Consider the following 21,899-nt stretch of genomic DNA (forward strand, 5'->3'; position numbering starts at 1 on the left):
CATTAATATAACTACAACAGCCGATCACTGGACCCTATCTTGAATCAATTTAATCCAGTCCACACCCTCACAACCCATTTCCTTCAGACCCAAGTTAGTATTATCTTCCCCTCCTTCCAGAGTAAGTTGGTCCCTTCTCACTGTTGTATGAGTCCTCAGGTTATGGAAGGAAGAGACCCTCAACAGATATGGAGCTACAAATATAATGAATATGCAATAATGTACAGCTGACAAAGGGTGGTCCTTTAGCTTGGTGGTTGGGGATGAGGCCAACAATTCCTCACCATAAAAGGAGTGCATCATATGAACTGTTGCTCATAGAGCTATCCTTGAAATTTGAAGAGAGAGGACCTGAAAATGAGGGACATTAAATATGCATTCTCTTGCATACGATACTGTATGTGCCACTGCTATATACGCTCGACACTGAAACTGTCAATAAACTGGGAAAGAAAAACTATAAATAACCCTTCCCAGTTATGTCCCTGCCCTTAATAATAAAATGCTTATGTATTTTTGTTTAGATACTTTTACATCTGTGTAAAAGAGCTCTGTGGTCTAGTGGTCAGCGTTCCTGGCTACAGATCTAGAGGTCCAGGCTCGATTCCTGGGGCTACCAGATTTTTTCTGAGAAGCAGTGGGTCTGGAACGGGGCCCACTCAGCCTCGTGATGATACCTGAGGAGCTATTTCAAGGAAATAGCGGCTCCGGCCTGGAAAACTGAAATTAACGGCCATGGGGATTCGTTGCGCTGACCACGCGACACCCTCTATATGCAAAAGTTGGCACTGAATTTCGCCGACAAGCAGCGGTCCCTCAGTCGGTATAGTTCTCTTGTGGACTAAAATCATGGAGTTTGTTTTGTTTTTGTTTGTAAAAGAGTTAAGAGGAAAGAAAGCATGAGAGCTTGATAATTAAACACAAGAAGGATAGGATTACTCAAGATTAGTTTACGGGTGCTAACATCGGTCTTAATATTTCAATCTTTCTGCACTCTTTGCTTATGCCTTAATTTACAGATGAAAAGTGCAAACTTCTGCAAGATGCAACAAAGCAAGAACTTGAGTGCTCTCTATTGGGAAGCAAGAAGCAAAATGGGTTAAATGATCCCAAATGCAGCCATTGGAAACCAACAAACATTGAGGATAATGCACAACTAAAACATATACATATATACAATATAGGAGTAAATAAGGGAAAGGGTATCCAATGGAACCAAATGAACTTACACTGAAAAAAGTAGTAGTAATTTCCACTGTAAACGTAAATTACAACACAAACTGTAAACACCAAGAAGTATGAAAGAGCATGACAAAAAAAATCAGTGAGGAGAAGGTCTTGAGATATTTATGAACTGAAAGACTATGGTCAGCAAAGAATAGAAATTTAAATGAATATTTGAAAAAAAAATGTTATGATGAAGTGACAGCGATGATTGCAGGCAACTCACTCACAGCTAGTGTCTCATCTCTGTTTTCAATATCTATACTTAAAAGGAAATATTTAATGGCAGAACTAATGCCGACGGTAATCAGCATTTGTACTCGAGTATACCGTTATCAGAACATAATTAATATATAAAAGTGAGACATTTAGCATGAATATAGATTGACATTTGTTATTCAATTTATACGCATACTAAGATATCAATATTGCCAGCTGAACCAGCTGTGTACACACAAAAATAATTTTTTGGTACTAGCTGTTGAAATATTTCTATTTGAACCACGTGTCTTCTTCACATTTTCACTACCTTAACCAAGCACATTTTAATTTTATAATTTTGGTTCCTTCTATCCTATGTTATGCAGTCCTTAAATGGTATAAATTCATACTGTTTGATGTTTATACCACACATATGAACACATTATGACAAAAAGGTGTGTAGGTGATCGAATGTATAATGTATGTATAATGGGTGGGCCTTCTTGGCCCTTGCATTGCGACCACAGTGATCTATTGTGTCTTGTAGTTGATTAACATGCCCCTTTCACCTATGTCTTGCTTCCTTGAGATGGTTCCGTATTTCCTGAGGAAATCCCCATGCTTCTAGCTTATTGCTGTCTTTACTTCCAGCAATAATCTGAAAAAAAAAAAACTCTTACTTTAAAGAAATACTGGATTCATTTATACATATTTTATGACTAATTCTCACCCTTGTCTGCCACTCACCCTGTTTTTGACAATATCCATACACAACAGCATTTTTCCTGGTCCTGGAATAGAGGCAACTTGAGATTTATCCTGAAACAAGATATTGTAAACCATAAGACTACTAACTTCATAGAGAAGCCTGTCATTAAAATCATAACATCTGTGCAACTTCAGGAAGTTACATTACACATAAACACATTATGTTTTTAAAATAATTTTACTTGAAGCAGAGGAAAATTTCATTTTAAATTTTGAATTCTTATAATGTACAACATTCCCAAATCATGCATAAATCATAATTAAAATAGTTTTGTATAAATTAGGTTAGGCCACTATGTTAGTAATAATGAAACTAGGACCTGTACAGAACCACATCATTGCAGGAGAAGAAAATTCACTGATGCCATAGGACTGTACCTTTTGCAAATGAATAACCAACAGTAACAATTATGGAAAAACTACCATCTTGTATTTCAATCTTCACAAAGTAGCCTTCACATTCTAAGAATGATATTCATATTTAAGGTGTCCAATAAGTAACTAAAGTAAAGGTATCCCTGTAACAAGCCGTGGAGGTCCATGGAGTTAAGAGATGTTGAGGTTCCCACATTTTTTAGACAATCAATTCATAGATGGCAGCAAGGTTGTCAGCCCTACACGCTGGCCACCTTTTACCTGCAAGAATATTCCTGGTACTCACTTCTGTTACGGGCTGAGTCTACCTCTGGGCCACAGTGTGGCTGGAAGGATTAGGTCAATTGAAAAATACCCAATGACCTCATCAGGACTTGAACCCATGCCCTTCTGGCTTGTAGCATAGTGTCTCAACCAACTATGCTTCCACGTACCCCCTTATAGGGGTAAAATACATAATATAAAACAAAACAATACTGAATCAGCTGAACTGTTAAAGCACTAAAGGCTGACACAAATGACACTTCAAGACCTTCGGATTTACAGCAAAACCTTCATTACGCATATCTCTAGATAATGAAATGTATATGTAATTACAAAAATCATTGGGACAAGCAACGGACCACAAAGAACAGGGTACCATGCCACAAGTGATAACAGGTAAGACTAACTGCTGGCTAATACTTATATGTTTTATTTCCTACACATTTCTAATGTTGCATCCTGAAAGCATAATATTAACATATTTTAACATTTCAGTAACTTTACTGTGTATCATAGCTTTGTACCATCATACACCTGTATAATACAATTCACTGCTGTCCACTTGGTGGTATGCATCTTATACCATGACAAGCCCCTGTTCATGGTAAGGATATGGAGTGAGCACTGGCCACTAAATCACATGTGAAACATATCTTTCATTTGAAATGACAAACTATGGACTGCATCAACCCGAAAGAATACAGATTATGCCACTTCTATTTCTCAGTTCAGCCATTCACACTTCTTTTTTGGAAGAACTTAATACATATGTATAGATTTGTCTACGGTATGAAAAATTTGTTGGACATAACCTCATAGTTTCACATGACCGCCATGTTTGTGACTATTGACAAAATCAAATTTTATATCCTTAACTCCAATGATTCATCTGTTACTGCTATCAAACTGAAAGCTAACTTAGATTTCATGCAGGTGCAATTCTGTTTTTTATATTCTATAAAAATATTACCTTAACAAACGTTGCATATTTTTCCATGATCTGTTACCATAATTATTTTCAGGATCCTAGATTAAATGGCACTAGTGTTACTTCCAAATCACAAGTTTATCCATTTGCCACACTGTCATTACTGATTGTTAAAAATTAGAAAAAATATGATGACGGAGTGGCCTCTAATGGAATAATGTTCATAAAAATTTTTACAAAAATGTTCCACTAGTTTAACAGCTGAAATGGACACATACACACAACTTATTGCTTGCATACGTCTACTTCTCTCCTTATGGAGGGAAAGAGGCTAGAAATTTTCCACAGCCCTTATCAAGAACATATTGTAACGTGTTTCATTACTGAATACGCCGTAGAGATCGTTAATTGGTTTATTGAACAATCTACAAATATCGGCTACAATTAATTATCACAACGTTACGGGTTTCCACAGTTTACAAACCCTACAACAAAATCTCTTAACACCCTCTTCGAGAGTCTTCACGTACTAATAATGCGGGAGCTATACAAGTCTCCCTGAATTACACACTCCGAGTATAACTGTACTACAGCACTCACTATGTCTGGAAAGCACCCAATAAGTCTTCCGCTCGCTGACTTCTTAAGTATCGCACACTCGCAGGCTGCTATGTTTCAACTCGGTGACTGTTACTTTATAACTGACTCGCAGCCACTGTGCAGCTCACTTATATAGCTGCAGTGCTTGCTTGTTGCGTAATGAGTGCCACGTCATCCTGTTACGTCACCGCTGTTGACTCGCCTTGCATAGTTACCAGGTTGCGGGGGCTCGGCTCTCTTCGGCTCCGCTCGTGACGTCACCGCGCATAGCTGCCAGGATGCGGGGTGATTACTCGCCTATTACGCGAGCGTTACGTTCCCGCTGAGGGGTGGGAGGGGAGCGCTGACTCACCCGCCGCGTCACTGCTGGTGTGTGTGGGGGGGGGGCTCGGCTTTGCGCAACATGTCACAATATTCTCAGAGATTAATTATAAGCATTACATCATGTCAATTCAAATGTTTTATGGTCTTTTTTCTATACTGACTGTTCTTTCTTCAAGTTATTAAAGTCTTGGTTAATTTTACAGCAGGGCTGTATTAATACGACAGCATATTACTATGTACCTCATCATTCTGAAAAATTCCGAACATAAGTCTTCAAACAGTTTTAGTTTAAATGCATACAAATGAATATCCTTACATGAATACTGAAGACATAAATGTTCCCATCATAGCAACCAGCAAACAGTAAGTTGTTATATATCCTCATACAGACAACACCTGCAGCTGCCTGGAATCTGCATACTTCATCTCCACTCTGAAATTATATATAGGAACACAGAAACTACATACAGATGTCCCATAATTTCACATCATAAATATAGGAGGTGATTCCTGAAGTTATTCTGAGTGAAGAAATTTTACATCAACATGGGGTACATTCCCAGTAGTTTTGCAGGCAAGAGTATTTGACACACAGCACATTCATGCAGCATACATTAACAGATTTTTGCAAAAATAACTGCTGACCTTCTTGGAGAATGTTCCTCTGTCAACATGACTTTAGATGTACTACCAGCAAGCTGAAGCACTCCTGCATATCAGTAAAAAGTCATGCAGTGTCTGAATGAACAGTTCCCTGGCTGAAGGATCAGACATGGCAGTACAGTGAACTAGCTGTTCAACAGATTGCAGCTATGTAGAGAGTCACATGAAAAACATGGTGTATGAATGCAAGGTGGCCACTAGAGGTGATCTACTTCTGCACACCACATTAATAATGCTTCAGTTCTTCACAGTAGTATTCATTTCTCAGTGAAATAAATCAGATGTGTATCCAAGCTGAAGGTGGATATTTTGAACAATTACTTTCACAAAATGTGATAATTTTATCTTTTTCCCAATAAAAATGTTCTTTCCAACAACAAACTCCAAGTCAAGCTACACTTCAAATATCCATAGCTTTGAAATCCCTGACAATAGGGCCCATGTTGATGTGATATTTTTCACTCATAATCACCTCCTGAAGTTATGGCATAAAGTCATGGGACACTCCATGTAATCTGATGAGCATGATATCACAGAACACAAAAGTTCATTACAGCACAAAAAAAATTCTGCCACTTAATCTTATTCTGAGTAAACTTCGTTACAGATACCATATGTGTAATTTATAGTAACTTCAGACAGTAACTAACTAACAGACAGTATATTTAAATGCACTTGTCTTCTTCTTGGCCAGATTTCATTTGCCTTTAACTCTTACAAGTGGTGTTTACTTCAAAGGCGATTGACAAACATACAAATAAATGAGAGAGTCTGGTCTCTTACACATTCTTTACTGAATGACAAGGCTGAGTGGGTAGTAGTTCTGTTTTGTATGCAGAAGTCCTGGGTTGAAATCTCAGAAAGTAGAACAGCTATCCTAGCTTATGCTCTCAAGGTTTTCTTTAGTCCCTCCAGACAAATGCCACCACAATACCTCCAATTAGGCCACAACCACTTCTTTCTATTTGCATGGAAATTCATTAATTACTATCATCCTAATCATTCAACACTATGTAATATGAGGTACTGAAAGTACAGTTAAATGCATCATAGATAGAGAAACGAATATACATGCTTTGACCTTCAAAGTGTCCATAGATATTTCTATAAGTACATTATATTAAAAACTGATTACTAAATGTCTAAAAGTTAAATTTATTAAATGAAACATTTAGCCACAATACTAAAGTGACAATCTCTCCCCAATTTCTGGGTTACATTCAAAGCCTACCGTAAACTCAACTGCTGGTATGCTGCCTGTTTTGGTGCCACAGTACACAAGACCTGTACTGAGAACTAAACTATATACGGTATGACTCCAGTTGTTGCACACAGTGCGTAACAGTAATCCTAGGAGGACAAAAAGAAACACAGTATTAGGTTTAAATTCACTTCATAAGGATTAAGGTTCTACCTGTTATTCATGAAAAGTCAGGGTCAGAAAAACAACAGGAACATCCCATTCAATTTTTTTAACTTCCTCCTGAATTCATTTCAACTTACATATTCCAATGATAAAAGTGTTTGAACCTTATCATGCTTTAAAAGAGAAAATAAAACACTAATGATAGTTAAAAGAATATACTGCTCATCACTTAAAGGAAAGTCCGTGTCACCCATAGATGCTATGCCTTCTGCAACAGACTTAATGCTCAAAATTCAATTCCAGACGCGATTATTCTACTTTTTTTCCTTACCTGTAGCTGCATCTCTCACTGCAATGGGCTTATTTCGACTTCCAATGATTAGCACCTGACGGGGACCTTCCTTTGTAGCTTTAAGTGTTAGAATTGACTCCCTTCCAATTTTCATAGGTTCACCAACTAAGGCTGATGTCTAAAACAGGAATGCCAAGACAACATGTAAGCACCTTAAATTATCTCCAGAAACTCTTCATGGAGAGTTCTTTGGCATATTTGTACATGCTTTTACGTTTCTTTTACTTGACAAAATCTCAGTACCCTTCAAAGTCTCAGAGCTCTGTCATTATAAAACACATGCTTTTATTCAAGTATTTTTTTTAAGTTTATGGGTTTAATATTATCATCACACAGAAGTCTTAGTCTAATTTTTTGTTTCTTATTGCAATTCAATCTACAGAATCCTATAATAATACAAAATTATCCAATTAAATTAAGTTCTCCATGTCGATCTTATCCATAAGCTACTTCTCTGGCTGAAACTGTGAGTGAACAAACGCATGGCGTCTGACTACTCATTCAAAAGCTAATGTCACTTTGCTGATGTCACAAAAAGTAAAAGTCTTCTACCAGATTTAAAGAAGCTGCAATATTATGCTAGTGTCAGTTACCATAATTTTGCCGCAGTCTGAAACAAACAGGCCAGCCAATGCCTTACATATGTGCATATACAGGATGATTCAAAGTCCTATGGCCAGACTTTAGGAAGTTGTTTGAGGCATAATTTGGAGCAGAAAATGCAAACAAGTTGTGTGATTCACTAAGTTATGACTTTTGCCACTTTTTTAAGAAAATGAATTGTCCATATATGTATACATTTGCTTAGTCACATTTATCATCTGTATCTGTTACCTTTACAGTGAATGGAAAGTAACGATGCATGACTGTGATTCACCTTAGTGGCATCCAATAAAATGATTGCCTTCAAAGATATACACCTTAATATTAGTGAGGGCATGTGATTTCAGTACAACAGCACTCCCCACTTTAAAAACCAAATGCATAACTTACTGAATGGACATTTTCCAGACAAAAGAATTGACTATGGGGGTTTGATTGGCTGGCAGACATATTTTCCTGATTGGAACCCACAATCCTGTTTCTTACAGGGGCACACCAAAGAAACTACTTATGCTATAAAGGTACAGGATCAAAAGAGCCTCATTATAACATCCTAGACAACTGATTCATTTCAGGGAGTCCACTGTACATTGCTCTGATTCGTGCACGAAAGCTGAACAAGGTAACTATCAGAAGTTCTTACGAAGAAATATGTAGAACTGTGTGAGTTGCCACTATAAGATCAGAAATTTGTGTTAAATATAGTGTAAAATTCATACTGAAAAGAACTAATAACTTGGGAACATTTGCTTTTCACTCAGAGTAATTTAAAATAATAAATATGTAAAATGCAAATAACTGAATGCATACATGGATGGACAGTTATTTAAATTTGTTAAAAGCTGGTGAAACGTCATAGGCCAATGAGCCGAACTATTCTACTCTACATTTTCTGCCCCAAATTATCTCCCCATGACTCTCACAAAGTTGGGTCACAAAACTCTGAATTATCCTGTGTGTATCACACTCTTCATAGTTACCACTGTGAGAACCTCAAATCAAACTGTTTAGTATTCAGTTTACAGAAACTGAAAATTATACCATTTTCTGCCGCTATAATATCATCCATATCTTGCTGCAACCTCTACAGGGTCCTGCATTTAAATATTATACTTTAATTTTTAGGTTTACTGACAATACACCACACATTTTAGAAACATATGTTAAATTTTCTTTGATTGTCCAATGTGAAAACAGTGTTCCTAATAAAACTTTCAAATGTATTCATATTGCATAAATTTTACTCAGTATAACTAAACAAAACAATCAATTATGCAATCTGACATAGTCCCACACAAATAAGAAAGACAAGAAACTTAAAATGTTACCACGCCAAACAAATTTGCATTTTTACACATTTTAACAAGTTTATGTTTCTAAGATGCAGCAAATGGTACCACTCAAACCATATAATGCCATTAGCATAACAAGTGAGAAATATGTTTCAAAGATAGGAGCCAAGAGTTTACAGCCAGTCTGTCCGAAAAACCACCAAAGCTATGAAGCTGAAGCTGTAATTCGTCACGAAGAGATATTACGATGGAAGTGATGAAAGTGGGAATGGTGAAGACTGTACATTAAAAGATAAACTGACTTAATGTACAATATTGCGACATAATGGCTAGATGCTGGCAGAAACTGTCCACTGCCACACATTGCTAGGCAACAAACAAACAGACAATTTCTTGGAAGCAGTGCTTTCTATTAAGTCTGACCTGAGGCTATATAATGAGAACCAATGGGACAAGTGAGTCATTCTTGAGTCAGAAGACAATCCCCAGTGATGCACAGTGGAAATGGTAATCAAGCAACAACCAGTAAAAACATAACAGACATAGTGCATGCTGTAGTGATTTGTTAAAGTATGTTGGTAAGTGAAAATGTTATGAGCTGTTAAGTGCTCAATACATCCAATTACCAATCCAAATCCTGTGTCACTAACATGCCACAATATGTTTTCAAAGTACTTATAATCTTTCACATCTTTCCTTGTAAAAATGTATAAATTAATATATAAAGTCCCGTATCACATGCAGGTTTCTTAGTGTGGGCAATTTTAAATTCAGAGTTATCTTCCATTCAGGTAAATACAGTATATATTCACCATCACTGTGTGCTCACAATAACTATGAAGTTCATACATCATACTGTTGCCCATGAACCAGGGCAGGGTCAGTCCCACACACAACATATACTATGAGAAGTTCCACACACCCCTTCGCAATTAAAAGTAGTTTAACTTTCTCAAAACACCTTCATAATTAATAACACAAAATTCCCAGAAACTGTCAGTGCTAACATAAGCCTAAGCGCCATACAAGGCGACAAACAACCACACACATTAAAGCAGAGCATGTTTCTCAAACTTCCCAAAATGTCCAGATATTCTGATAAAAACCATCATAATTCTTTAAAAAAAAAACATATTTAAATTATCATTAATTATTGGTCACACTATGAACAAAAGGTAAACGATAAGCAAAAATTAATTTTAATTTGACAAAGAAAGTGTCTGAAAATTTACCAACCCAGGTGGTTGCTTCGTTCACCTGTGCTACCCAGACGGCACTGCCAGGACAAAGCAAAATTATCTTTGCTTACAGTAATTAGGCATAACACAAAGTATTTTCTGCTTTTATTAGACTTATGTAACATAATTTGTTCATCTCTTGTTAGGTTGTTATAATTAACAGCAGGATGGAACTTTCCGGTCTTCTTCGCAACCCGTTTCAGTTCTTTCTTGAGTTCGAAGTACAGAAATTCTGTCCCATAGGCAACACTTAAATGGGGGCAGAGTTAATCAGAACACAAAAGCCCTGAAGATCTTACTTTAACAATACGATGTATTCAACACATATTACTGTATAGGGCATACTGATATGTAACAGAAGATAAGGGAAAACTAAACTAAGAAACATGAAATGATGGTTCCATTGTATATCAATTTTAACACCTCTAACAATGTGTTAAATTAGTACACTTGCAAACCTGATTACTGATGAAACAGAAAGGCTCTAATCCCTTTCAACAGCACAAACCCAGCACAATTCAAATGTAAGTCTACAAATTGTTAGTATTGTCGCGTTTCCTAGGCAATGCGACAAGAAATTGTGTGGGTCTCAGTTTTGGATGAATATGTTTATTGGACACTCACTTTTTACACTCACTAATACAATTATTTGTTCTTACGATGACTACGGACATTTCCTCTTCAATATTATACGTGCACCCCTAATCTTGCTAGAGCATCTTGGCTCTTCATTCTTCAAAGCTGGACTGACTCCTGCTCTAGTCAGATACGAACTAACTGGTCTCTTGTCAGATACAAATTAACTGGTCTCCTGCTGAAGTTTGACTGTTATATCCTGCACTCGTGCTGAATAGGGAACACCTTGTCGAAGGGTTTAGTTCTGCCTGCTGCTATGCAATGAATCTCTTGTTGCCACGAGAATACATTTTTACTGCCTCAAGCAATACGTTGCTTAGATATTGCTGGTCTCTTTATAATGGTGGAAACCCAATGTTAGGTTCTCGTGTTCAAGCGGTTTCCTAGGGAGCATGCTTTCTCATGGTCTGATGCATTGCAATGGATGTCTTATAGTCCTGCTTTCAGGCAGCGCATCACACTGCTTCCTTTATCCTGAACATCTTAACAGTATTTCCCTTTCTTTCATTTCTCAGGGGCTTCCATTGTCTTCTTGCCTCATGTGCTGTTCATCTTCTGAGCACTACATCACCCCCTCCTTCAAGGGAACTTGTCCCTAGCAGCTCCATGGTAGACTTCCAGTCACTTCAGGCTCTCGTCATCATCCAGAGGTTTTCTCGTTCGCTCTATCTTTCTCTCTCTCATTATAGCTGGGGAGGCCAGTGTTTCTACATTACAGGCTCCTACTTCATGTGCGATCTCTCTCTCTCTCTCTCTTTTTGTTTTGGAGGGGGCTGACCCCTTCACAGTGTCCAACAATTGTTTTGTTGTTCTGGAGGGTGCTGATACCTCCACAGTGTCAAGTTCCTCGTCTTCTGCAACCCGCCAAACATCCCAGCTGCTCTATTCATGAATTCCAGCTCTAGGGTCTTCTTGAGAGTCTTGTAGGCTGACCCGCTTCTTCCCAGAGGGGATAGCTGTCTTGAGTTCCACAGCTGTCCTTTTCTCTCATATAGCAGCTGCTTGCTGCCTCAGTCTTAATTCTGCTTTTGCATTCCAGTCTCGGCTGATGTCTCCTCCCGAGCGTCCATTCTTTTGGGGCTCCTCGTACCACACTGTCCATGGTCCGAACTTTCCCGATGGTGTTTTCATTGCTCCTTGCCACTCCTGCACGATGTATCATCCCTCTGTTGGCGACGGCCAATCTCTTCTGGGATCCACACTTTTCCTGTGTCATATCCTTCAGTTTCCGGCAGCATCCCACAGCCAGATTTAGGTCCCTACACCGTTTCCTAGGTCCTCCTGCCAGCCTCACTGCGGCATCTTCTTTAGGGACCTTTTGTCACTGTACTGCTTCAGGTTTTATGTCCACTGATGTAAGCTCCTCTTCTTCCAGGCATGGCACACCATTGTCTCTTTCCAAACACCCTTCATGTCTGCTAACCAGGCATCCATCTTTGTCTGGTTGGCCAGAAGCTGTTGCGTCATCTGTTCTCGGCTGGCTCTCATTTCCTCTCATCAGGCCTTCCTGTCGGCATCCATTTTGGCCAGCAAAACTTCTTGGATGGCTTTTATACTGGTGTCCATCCTGGCCAGCAAATCTTCTTGGGTGGCTTTTCTATCTGCCTCCCCTTTTTCTTGTATGGCTTTCAGCATTTCCACTATTTGATCCATATTATTTTTTTGTGTGTGGCTTTGTACTTGTTATCTTGGTCCAATAATTTGTTCCAGAACCTGATCCTACAGATCCCACTTCTGACACCAGTTGTCATGTGTTTCCCAGGCAACGCAACAAGAATTTGTGTGGGTGTCGGATTTGGACAAATATGTTTATTGGACACTCAATTTTTACACTCACTAATACAATTATATGCACTTATAACGTCTTCGGATGTTTCCTCTTCAATGTTATACGTGCACCACTAATCTCGCTGGAGCATCTTGGCTCTTCGTTCTTCAAAGCTGGAGTGACTCCTGCTCTAGTTGGATACGAACTAATTAGTCTCTTGCCGAAGTGGGACTGTTATATCCTGCACTCAGGCTGAATATTGAACACCTTGTAAGAGGGTTTAGTTTCAGCTGCTGCTATGCAAATGAATCTCTTGTTGCCGCGGGAATACATTTTTACTGTCTCAAACAATTCGTTTCCTAGATATTGCTAGCCTCTTTATAGCAGTGGTAGATTCTCGCGTTCAAGGGGTTTCCTAGGTAGCATGCTTTCTCATTGCCCACTGTGTAGCAATGTATGTCTTATAGCCAGGCTTTCAGGCAGCATGTCACAGTATCATATTGTTATTCTGCATTCAATGGAGTCCTTTCAAAATAATTTGTCATAAATACGAAAAACACTAAAGATTTAATGACTAAACAGCCATTTTAGAAATTAAATTACATTTCATCTGTTTCAGAAGTTTTGCTTTTAATAATACTTTTGTTATTGTAAGTGTATGATGTGAGCTTTGTGAATAGTATTTGAATCAATAAGATGAATGTTGATGTATCCATACCTTGATACTAAACCTAGCCACTTCCCCAGCCTGAGTCCCAATGTACACTATTCCACAGTTCTGGTCCATGCACTGGATTGGATTTCCAATATCAACAGCATTTTGGACTAGTTCTCCAGTCTGGAAGATAAATATGTGATTAGAGTTTGAAGATTTAAGATTCAAATAACACAATGAAAGGTGTATCTGCTTCAGTAATAACACATTAAACTAAGTCCCTCATATTAATTCTTTTAATTTAATGTGGATATGGTCATGCAGTTTTTCATTTCAATGTTAGGCTGCTACTACAACAACAACAACAACAACAACAACAATAATAATAATAATAATAATAAGTGGTTGAGGGGCTATGCAACAAGCTGGAAGGTCGCACAAGCTGGAAGGTCGCGGGTTCAAGTCCCGATGAGGTCACTGGATTTTTTCAGTTGACCTAATCCTTCCAGCCGCACTAGGCCCTGGGGTTTACTCAGCCTCTAACAGAAATGAGTACCAGGAATTAATTAAATAATTTTCCTGGGGAGTAAAGCACATGCGGCGCGTAAGGCTGACAACCTTACCGCCATCTTTGAGCCGATTGTCTCTAGTGTGGGACCCTCAACGTCTCACAACCCTATGGGCCTTAACGACCTGGTACAGGGATAGCTTTACTTAATTTTTACTTTACTTTAATATAAAAGAGTATAGTGGTACTGTACCATCAGCTACTCACAGACTTTTATGAGCCATTTATTACAAACACAACCCAAAACATTTAAAACACAAGATGTAATTTCTAGGTATGCAAGCAATATATACAGAAAAGTCTGCCTGAAGCATTTCCATGTGACAGTATGCTAAAAACGGTCATTCTTCAATTTCCTGCATAATATACTAACACAAAACCTGAAGACTTAAATACGAAGGTTATTCAGAACGTATCTCCAGTGAGCTGTTAACAACCTGCAATGTGAAAAAACAAATTTCATTACATACAAACAATGTGTACATACTTAAGCAACTTCTAAATGTAGTCACCATCAGAACTGAGGCATGTGTCATAATGGGGAATAAGTTTTTGTATGCCCGTGTCAAAGAAGTCTGCCGCCTGTGAGTTCAGCCACATAATGACACCCTTCCATCAGCTCCTCATTACTGTAATCCCATCCGGTTCTTCAGGTAAGTAAATAGGTGGTTGCTGTTCTGAGTGAGATTAGGGTTGTGAGAACCGTTGTCAAATAACTCCTAGATGAAATGGTCCAGCAGTGCTCGAGTACATGAACGCACACTGTCATAGAGGAGCACTACACTGGATGTCAGAATTCCACGCGTATGTTCTGAATGGCTCTATGCAGCTTTTTTAGCATTTCTCAATACACTTCTGACTTCACTGTGGTCCCCTGTTGCATGAATTCAAACATCAGGTCTCCTTTCCAGTCCCAGAAAACAGATGCCATCAGCTTTCTGGCAGACATTCCTTTAAACTTTTCTGCTTGTTTGGTGAATGTGTGCGCATCCAGCACTTTCACTGCTTTTTGGTTTCAATAGTTACAAATGAAACCCAGGTTTCATAACCTGTCACTCAAATGATGTGACTGAGAAATTTATCACCTTCTTAGTGGTATTGCTCTAAAAAGCCTGCAAAAGCTGAAGCCATTCTCTGCATTTTGTGCACAAAACAAAAACTTCGTGGTTTTAGTCTGCAAGCGACTATACCGATTGAGCGACTGCCGCATGTTGGCAGAGTTACATGTAGTGCCAACTTTTGCGGATAGAGGGTGTCACTTGGTCAGTGCAATGGATCCCCCTGGCTGTTAATCCCGGTTTTCTAGACTGGAGCCGCTATTTCCTTGAAAAAGCTCCTCAGCTATCCTCATGAGGCTGAGTGGACACCATTCCAGACCCACTACTTCTCAGAAAATCTGGCAGCACCAGGAATCAAACCCAAACCTCTGAATCTACAGCCAGAACTATGACCACTAGACAACAGCGGCGGTCCATTATGTGCACACCTGTGAAAATTTTTACAACCTATATTGTGCAAAACTTGTGATATCCTAGCCTAACTGATAATCTTGTAGTGAAGAGAGTGTAAAATTTGTGGAAATTCACATAAAAGTTGTGAAATTTTGAGGAATCGTCTTTCACAAATTTTTTGGTCAAAACTTTGCACAAGATTATCACTCACTACAGAAAGCCAGCCCACAATTTTTCTCTTCATCATGTACATTTGTTCACCTGCCCATCTTTGAACATTCAACACCACTGTCTTCCAGTTGCTTCACTCATTACATTTTGGCCATAAACTGTGCATAATTCATGATGGATTTCCACACATTTCCAGCATGAAAAAAGTGGACATCAGTGCAAATTTTGCAGTAGGTGGGATTCTCAGTGACTGGACATACCATAACTCACTCTCAAGAGAAAAGAAGAAACACTAGGTGACGAGTCATGTGGTGGTTTGCAAGGCAATGAGTTATGTAACGCTACCTCGCATGTGCGAGCTATTCTCCACTCCTCTATTAGTTGCCTAAAATAAATGGAGGTTACTTTCCAAATAGGCCTCGCATGACTGGTACTATGGTCTTAATCAGGTTCCCTTACATGCACTGATCATTCATGAAGTTTCAAGAATACTCGCTCATTCACCTCCATTTCTAATGCAACTGAAAAATGTTCAGTTTCTCTTTAATTCAAAATAACATTAAAATTACATAAACTGCTACATGCTTTGGCCTTACTTGGTCACCTTCAGGCAACTGTTCACTTTTTGAAATTGTCACAAAAGGAAAATAAGGAGGAATGGGAGTTTTGTTCTCAAACATACTTATTTTAAAGGAACAACAATAATGCAATAGCATGGAAATATATTGACTTATGATCCAGTGCAGTGAGACACTTTCAAAAAGTGAACAATTGCCTGAATATGGTCAACTAAGGATGAAACATGTAGTAACCAATGTGATTTTAACGTCATTTTAAATTTAAGAGAAATTGTGAACATTTTTAATAGTTGCATTATAGACTGACATGAATCATACAAGGGACATATGCCCAGCTAGTTTCACTTATGCATGAAATCAGCACAAACATGGATGCCATAAAAGGAAAATTATGTAGACTGGAAAGAGAGTTCTGTTCTCAGAAAAACATATTTTAGTGTGAACAACAATAACGCAACAGCACATAAATATACTGACGTAAGATCTAGTGCAGTGTGATGGTTACAAAAAAGTGAACAACTGCCTGAAGGTGGCCAAGTAAGGCTGATACATGTAGCAATTGATATGATTTTAATGTCATCTTACATTAAAGTGAAACCGTGAACATTTTTAAGTTGTAAGATTTGAGGTTTTCATGGCGATGACTATGAAAAAAAGCCATCTTCTGAGATGTTGTGCTGTGTAGATATTGTGTTAACCGATGTTTCGGAGGAACGTATCGCCTCCATCTTCAAGGTAGAAGAAAAAAGTAAACCTGCTAGCGAGGAACCAACGTGAGCAGGTGCTGACAGACTAACGTTGAGTTGAATAAAACGAGCTGTATGAGAGCAGGAAGAGAAGGGTAAGCGGCTACATGGGAAATCAGTAGAGGAGAGGGGAAGGGTCTGGGGAGGTGGGCCAGCAGGTATAGAATATTGTGTCGTGGGGAGAAAGACAAGGTTAATTGGAGAGCATTAACCCAGAAGCTTTGGGCTATGATGCGAGTTGGGCATGGACCTGCATGGCCTTCTGGTTCTGGCATAGCCCTGAAGCTTCTGGGTTAATGCTTTCCAATTATCCTTGGCTTTCTCCCCTTGACACAATATTCTACTCCTGCTCTGGCCTGCCACCTGTGGGTCCATCTCCACAGACCCTTCCTCTCTACTGATTTCCCATGTAGCCCCTCACCCTTCCCTTCCTGCTCCTATACAGCTGGATTTATTTCACTCGTCACTAAGTCTGTTGGCACCTGCTCACACTGGTTCCTTGCTCGCAGATTTTTTCTTCTACCCTGAAGATGGAGGCGAGACGTTCCTCCAAAACGTCGGTTAACACAATATCTACACAGCACCACATCCCAGAAGATGGCTTTCTTCATTTTTAAGCTCCATTAAAGACGGAGGTGAATGAGTGAGTGATACATCAATGCAACAGGATGCTCAAATATACGAGTAATATTGTCACGTGTTGGGTATGTCACACTACAAATAACTTCACACCGTCAAGGATGTAGCGAATATGTATTGTTTCGCCTCTACACTCACACACTTTACGATTATTATCACTTGCAGTATCACAACTACTGACTCTGCTTCAATGCTTATTCTGCCTTCTGCGGCTGCGACATCTCAACTGTCCTTGGCCGCGTGGCTGGATCCCAACTGTCTCATTCGTACGTCTACCTAGCTCTGCTTCCAACTGTCTTATATAGGCGTTATGCAGACCAGATACCAGACACCATTCCGCGTGGTTCCATTCCCACTGTTCCAACAGTCCGTTGTTACGCAACACACCTTCTGTTGTCCATCTCCGGGGAAACGGTGCTTCGTTGTTTTGGCCTTCTCTACGCAACGGCCCACTGTTATTGCTTTACCAAGGAAGTATCTACTCCAAACATGTTACAATATTATTCAAGAATGCATTATGCAGTTATAAAAGTGGGTGGAATTAGTGAGTTCAAGTCAGTCTGCAGTCAGAAGTGGTTAAGAATTTTTGAGTGGTAAAATAGAATTGTCATGTCCTGGTAACGCAATAAGTAATGTGTTCTCTGCATTGATGAATCGATTTACTGGACAATCACCAGGTGGATATCCAAATACCTGTAGCTGGGTGGCAGCCATGAGGTAAGCTACTATACAATGGCTGTTGTTAGCTAACAGTTCCACCAACAGACACACACCACTGTCCACAGTCAGGTCTTAACTGCTGTTGCTTGGTAACGTGTTCAATGGTGATTGCTCCCCCTCCTCTGGGTTCCTGAATTGTCCTGGCCTCAGCCACAGCAACCCTCGACTGACTGACTGGCAGTCAGCTAAACTGCTGCTGGCCTTCACTAGCACAGTCATTCCTGGCTTCAGTCTCCTCAAGATCCATGACCAAAATTTTTATTCTCTCCTAGACATGTGTTTCGAAATGGGGCCTCTTTTGCAACAAAGAAGGGGTCAGTCTTTCTATGTAGGTACTATGTTTTTTGCACCGTAGTTTCAGCATGAATATATCCAAGCTGTCATGGAGCCCAGGTCACTATGGACTGTGTGCCTCCCTTGTCAATCCACTATGCTAAGTAACATTTACACAAGGTATATAAAGGTTTCCTGCAATGGAGGGTAGTGCAACAGGTTACGTCTTAACTTATGCAACTACTTTGAAACTGCAGTTAGTCAGATGAATGGTCTTAAGTTTAAGCCTTTTATACTTCCTATGCCTGGCTTCTTGTCCAATACCATGTAAATTTGAACTTATATGGTTTAGGATCAATTCTTCCTGTGACCTGCAAAATTTAGTTATATAGTCATACATATAAGGAATTCTGAAAGCCAAGTGCGTGTACCTATTAAGAATTCCAATAGTGCAAAGTACTCTGTTTTCCAGGCACTGCAATCTCTAAATGTCAGTGTCTGCTGCATGTTCCTAAGTGGGACAGGCTTAAGTCATACCTCACCTAATCAGAGCTTTGTATAGCATAAGTTCAATATTTCTACTTAAACAACCACTTCTGCACAGAGAATATGTCCTTACATACATGTGTAAGGCCTTGGCTACAGTCTTTTCAACATGGTGTCTCATGTCATCCTCCTGTCGAAAGTGACACCAATATCAGATATATATCTATGGCTCTACAGCCCTTTGTCAGACCTTGGCCACTTTTTCAGTTCCTTATTCCTATACACAGTCAGTCGGACACCTTGGATGGGGGGGGGAGAGAAACCAGTCACAAGGACACCACCTACACATAAAACAACACATACACAGAATAAACACACAAAGACAACCATGCCTCAAGTACGATTCAAACCCACGATCCCAGCATTCGAGCAAGCGGAGACAGCTCATGCCTTAGACTACGCAGTCACTGTGATCAGTTGACACCAAGACACGTTACATTATTTAAAAAGGGACTGTCTTGTCTGTTTAGTTGCAGCAAGTTGTCAGGGACTCTTTGAGTCTTCTGGAGAAATAGATCACCCAAGTTTTCCTTTCATTGATCTTCATGTTTCAGAACTCACACCATGAATTCACTGCAGTGACTCCAATTTACAGTATGCAGAGTACACAAAGTTCATGTTTCTCTGTTGCATAAATACAAGTACCATCACCAAACAGAGGAACCTGAGTTCCAGGTGCTGTGGGGACATCGTTTATATGTAGACTGTACAATATTGGGGCAATGGCAAAACCTTGGGGAAACCCAGCTACTATTTTTCTCGGTGTAGAAAATTCACCTTCTATCAAGACTTCAAACTTTCTGTCAGTGAGAAAAGAAGCACTTAGCTTAATGAGACTTGTTGAAATCCTGACAATTTATATAGTAAGCCAGAGGGCTATGCTGTGTCGAAGGCATCCTTGATATCCAAGAACACAGCAGCCACTGACATACGTGGTGTGTTCAGAAAGTATCAAACTTTTGGTCGGCAGAAATACATTTATTGATTTGGAGGTACCAACCCTAATCCCCTTCAAAGTAGTCTCCTTGGTAATGCACACACTTCTCCCAGCACTTCTGCCATTGTTGGAAACACTTCTGGAATGTGTCTTTTGGAATGGTGATCAGCCGGGCTGCCGCATCCGCATGATGTCTTCTCTTGACTCAAATCGGGTTCCGTTCAGTGGCATTTTCAGCTTGGGAAATAGCCAAAAGTCACACAGAGTCATGTCGGGGGAGTAGGGAGCCTGACGAACCACAGGGATGTTGTGTTTGGCAACGAAAGTCTGAATCAGATGCGCAGAATGGGCGGGTGCGTTATCATGATGGAGCTGCCAAGTTTTTGCTGCCCACAGATCCGGTCGTTTGCACTACACAGCATCACAAAGGCGACGAAGAACCTCCTGGTAGTATTCCTTTGTGATGGTTTGGCCTTGTGGTGTGTACTCATGATGCACAACCCCACGAGAGTCGAAGAAAATGGCCAACATGACCTTGACATTGCTGCGGACCTGCTGTCCTTTTTTTGGCCTCAGGGAAGTCAGATGTTTCCACTGTGATGACTGCATCTTGGTTTCTGGGTTGTACCCATAAACCCACGACTCATCACCTGTGATCACGGTGTTCAGAAAGTTGGGGTTACTGTTTGCATTGTCCAGCATGTCCTGTGCGATTTCCAGACGGCGTTGCTTCTGCTCCATTGTTAGCAGTTTCGGTACGAATTTCGCGGACACTCTCCTCATGCCCAAATCCTCGGTCAAAATTGAATGTACTGATCCAATGCTTACCCCTATCTCGTTTGCATGTTCTCAGACTGTGATACGACAGTCCTCCATGACCAAAGTCCACACTTGTTCAATGACATTCTCATTTCAGCTTGTTGAGGGTCTGCCTGAACGCGGTTCGCTGTCCACTGATGTGCGGCCATCTTTGAAGCAGTTGTACCACTCCTTTATCCGCGAGTTGCTCATGGCATCGTCCCCAAAAGCCTGTTGAATCTTGCGAATGGTTTCCAATTGGGTATCACCAAGCTTCTGGCAAAATTTGATGCAATATCGCTGCTCATGTTGTTCTGTCATTTTACACCTTACTGGAATCCGACGAGTGCTCACTACACGTCCTCACTCATAGGCCGACTGCCTGTGACTGACACTTTCTGCGGGCAGGAAAAAATTAACGACTACGCATGAATGTCACCTCCACATCTCCACCGAAGGGAGCCTCCCTCACTTCACTGGTTTATGCGGGAAAAAAGAAGGTTCGATACTTTTTGAACACACCACGTATTATTGTTGAAATTCAGGATGACATGATCCACCAGCCTCATACGTTGAAGTGTTGTACTGTAATCTGCTTAAAAGCCAAATTGACTTGCATTTGGTAAGTTTCTTTTCTCAGTGTTTTTGGAGGCTGATTAGATGTAAATTTTGTGTCTTTGGCTGGTTTTAGCAGGTATGAATTTTGCTTCCTTCCAAGGTGCTGGGAAATGACGAAGCTGAAGACAGTGATTGAATAAATGTGTTAAATGCACAAGGGGTCTTCTTGGAAGATGCCAGAGACATTCATTTGGAGTGCCATCAAAAGCACACGCCTTTCTTAATTTCAAGATTTGTATTTTTCTTTCTGAGATTTCTCAGGGTTGAAAACCAACAAGGATGTCCTCGTCAGCAGTAAGCATAGCTTCAAGCGCAATAGACCATTGTAGGTTGCAGTGCAAGGGCCGAGAAGGCCTGCCCCTCATACATAGAAGCATAGCTTCGACTTGAGCCTCCACGTGTCGTCTACAGTCACAGTCACACAAAGTCATGAGCTCTGAATTGATTTTCTAAGCAGTCTACAGTTATGTTGGTTTTATTGATTGGAAAAAATATGTGGCCTAAGAGACCATGAACTACAGATGGTGCCTTTAGTCCAATCCTTTTTGAAAGGGATTTCAAGACAGGCCATACTGCTTAAGGTGTCACTTTCAAGTG

At 39.9% G+C, this 21,899-nt stretch overlaps 1 protein-coding gene across 1 annotated transcript in view; it reads right to left on the minus strand.

Moving 5' to 3' along the window:
- Window positions 1-826: 826 nt before the first annotated feature.
- LOC111875368 overlaps window positions 827-21,899 on the minus strand; it is a 59,741-nt gene continuing 38,668 nt past the window's right edge. Inside the window, exons 5-10 of the mRNA XM_023871571.2 lie at window positions 13,321-13,440; window positions 7,045-7,183; window positions 6,579-6,697; window positions 5,001-5,117; window positions 2,173-2,244; window positions 827-2,083 (exon numbers count right to left, since the gene is read on the minus strand). Of these exons, the coding sequence (XP_023727339.1) occupies window positions 1,991-2,083; window positions 2,173-2,244; window positions 5,001-5,117; window positions 6,579-6,697; window positions 7,045-7,183; window positions 13,321-13,440 (660 nt within the window). The 3' untranslated portion in view covers window positions 827-1,990. The remainder of the gene's footprint in view (window positions 2,084-2,172; window positions 2,245-5,000; window positions 5,118-6,578; window positions 6,698-7,044; window positions 7,184-13,320; window positions 13,441-21,899) is intronic.

Source organism: Cryptotermes secundus, unplaced genomic scaffold, assembly GCF_002891405.2.
Source record: "Cryptotermes secundus unplaced genomic scaffold, Csec_1.0 scaffold2266, whole genome shotgun sequence".
NCBI classification, from domain to species: Eukaryota; Metazoa; Arthropoda; class Insecta; order Blattodea; family Kalotermitidae; genus Cryptotermes; species Cryptotermes secundus.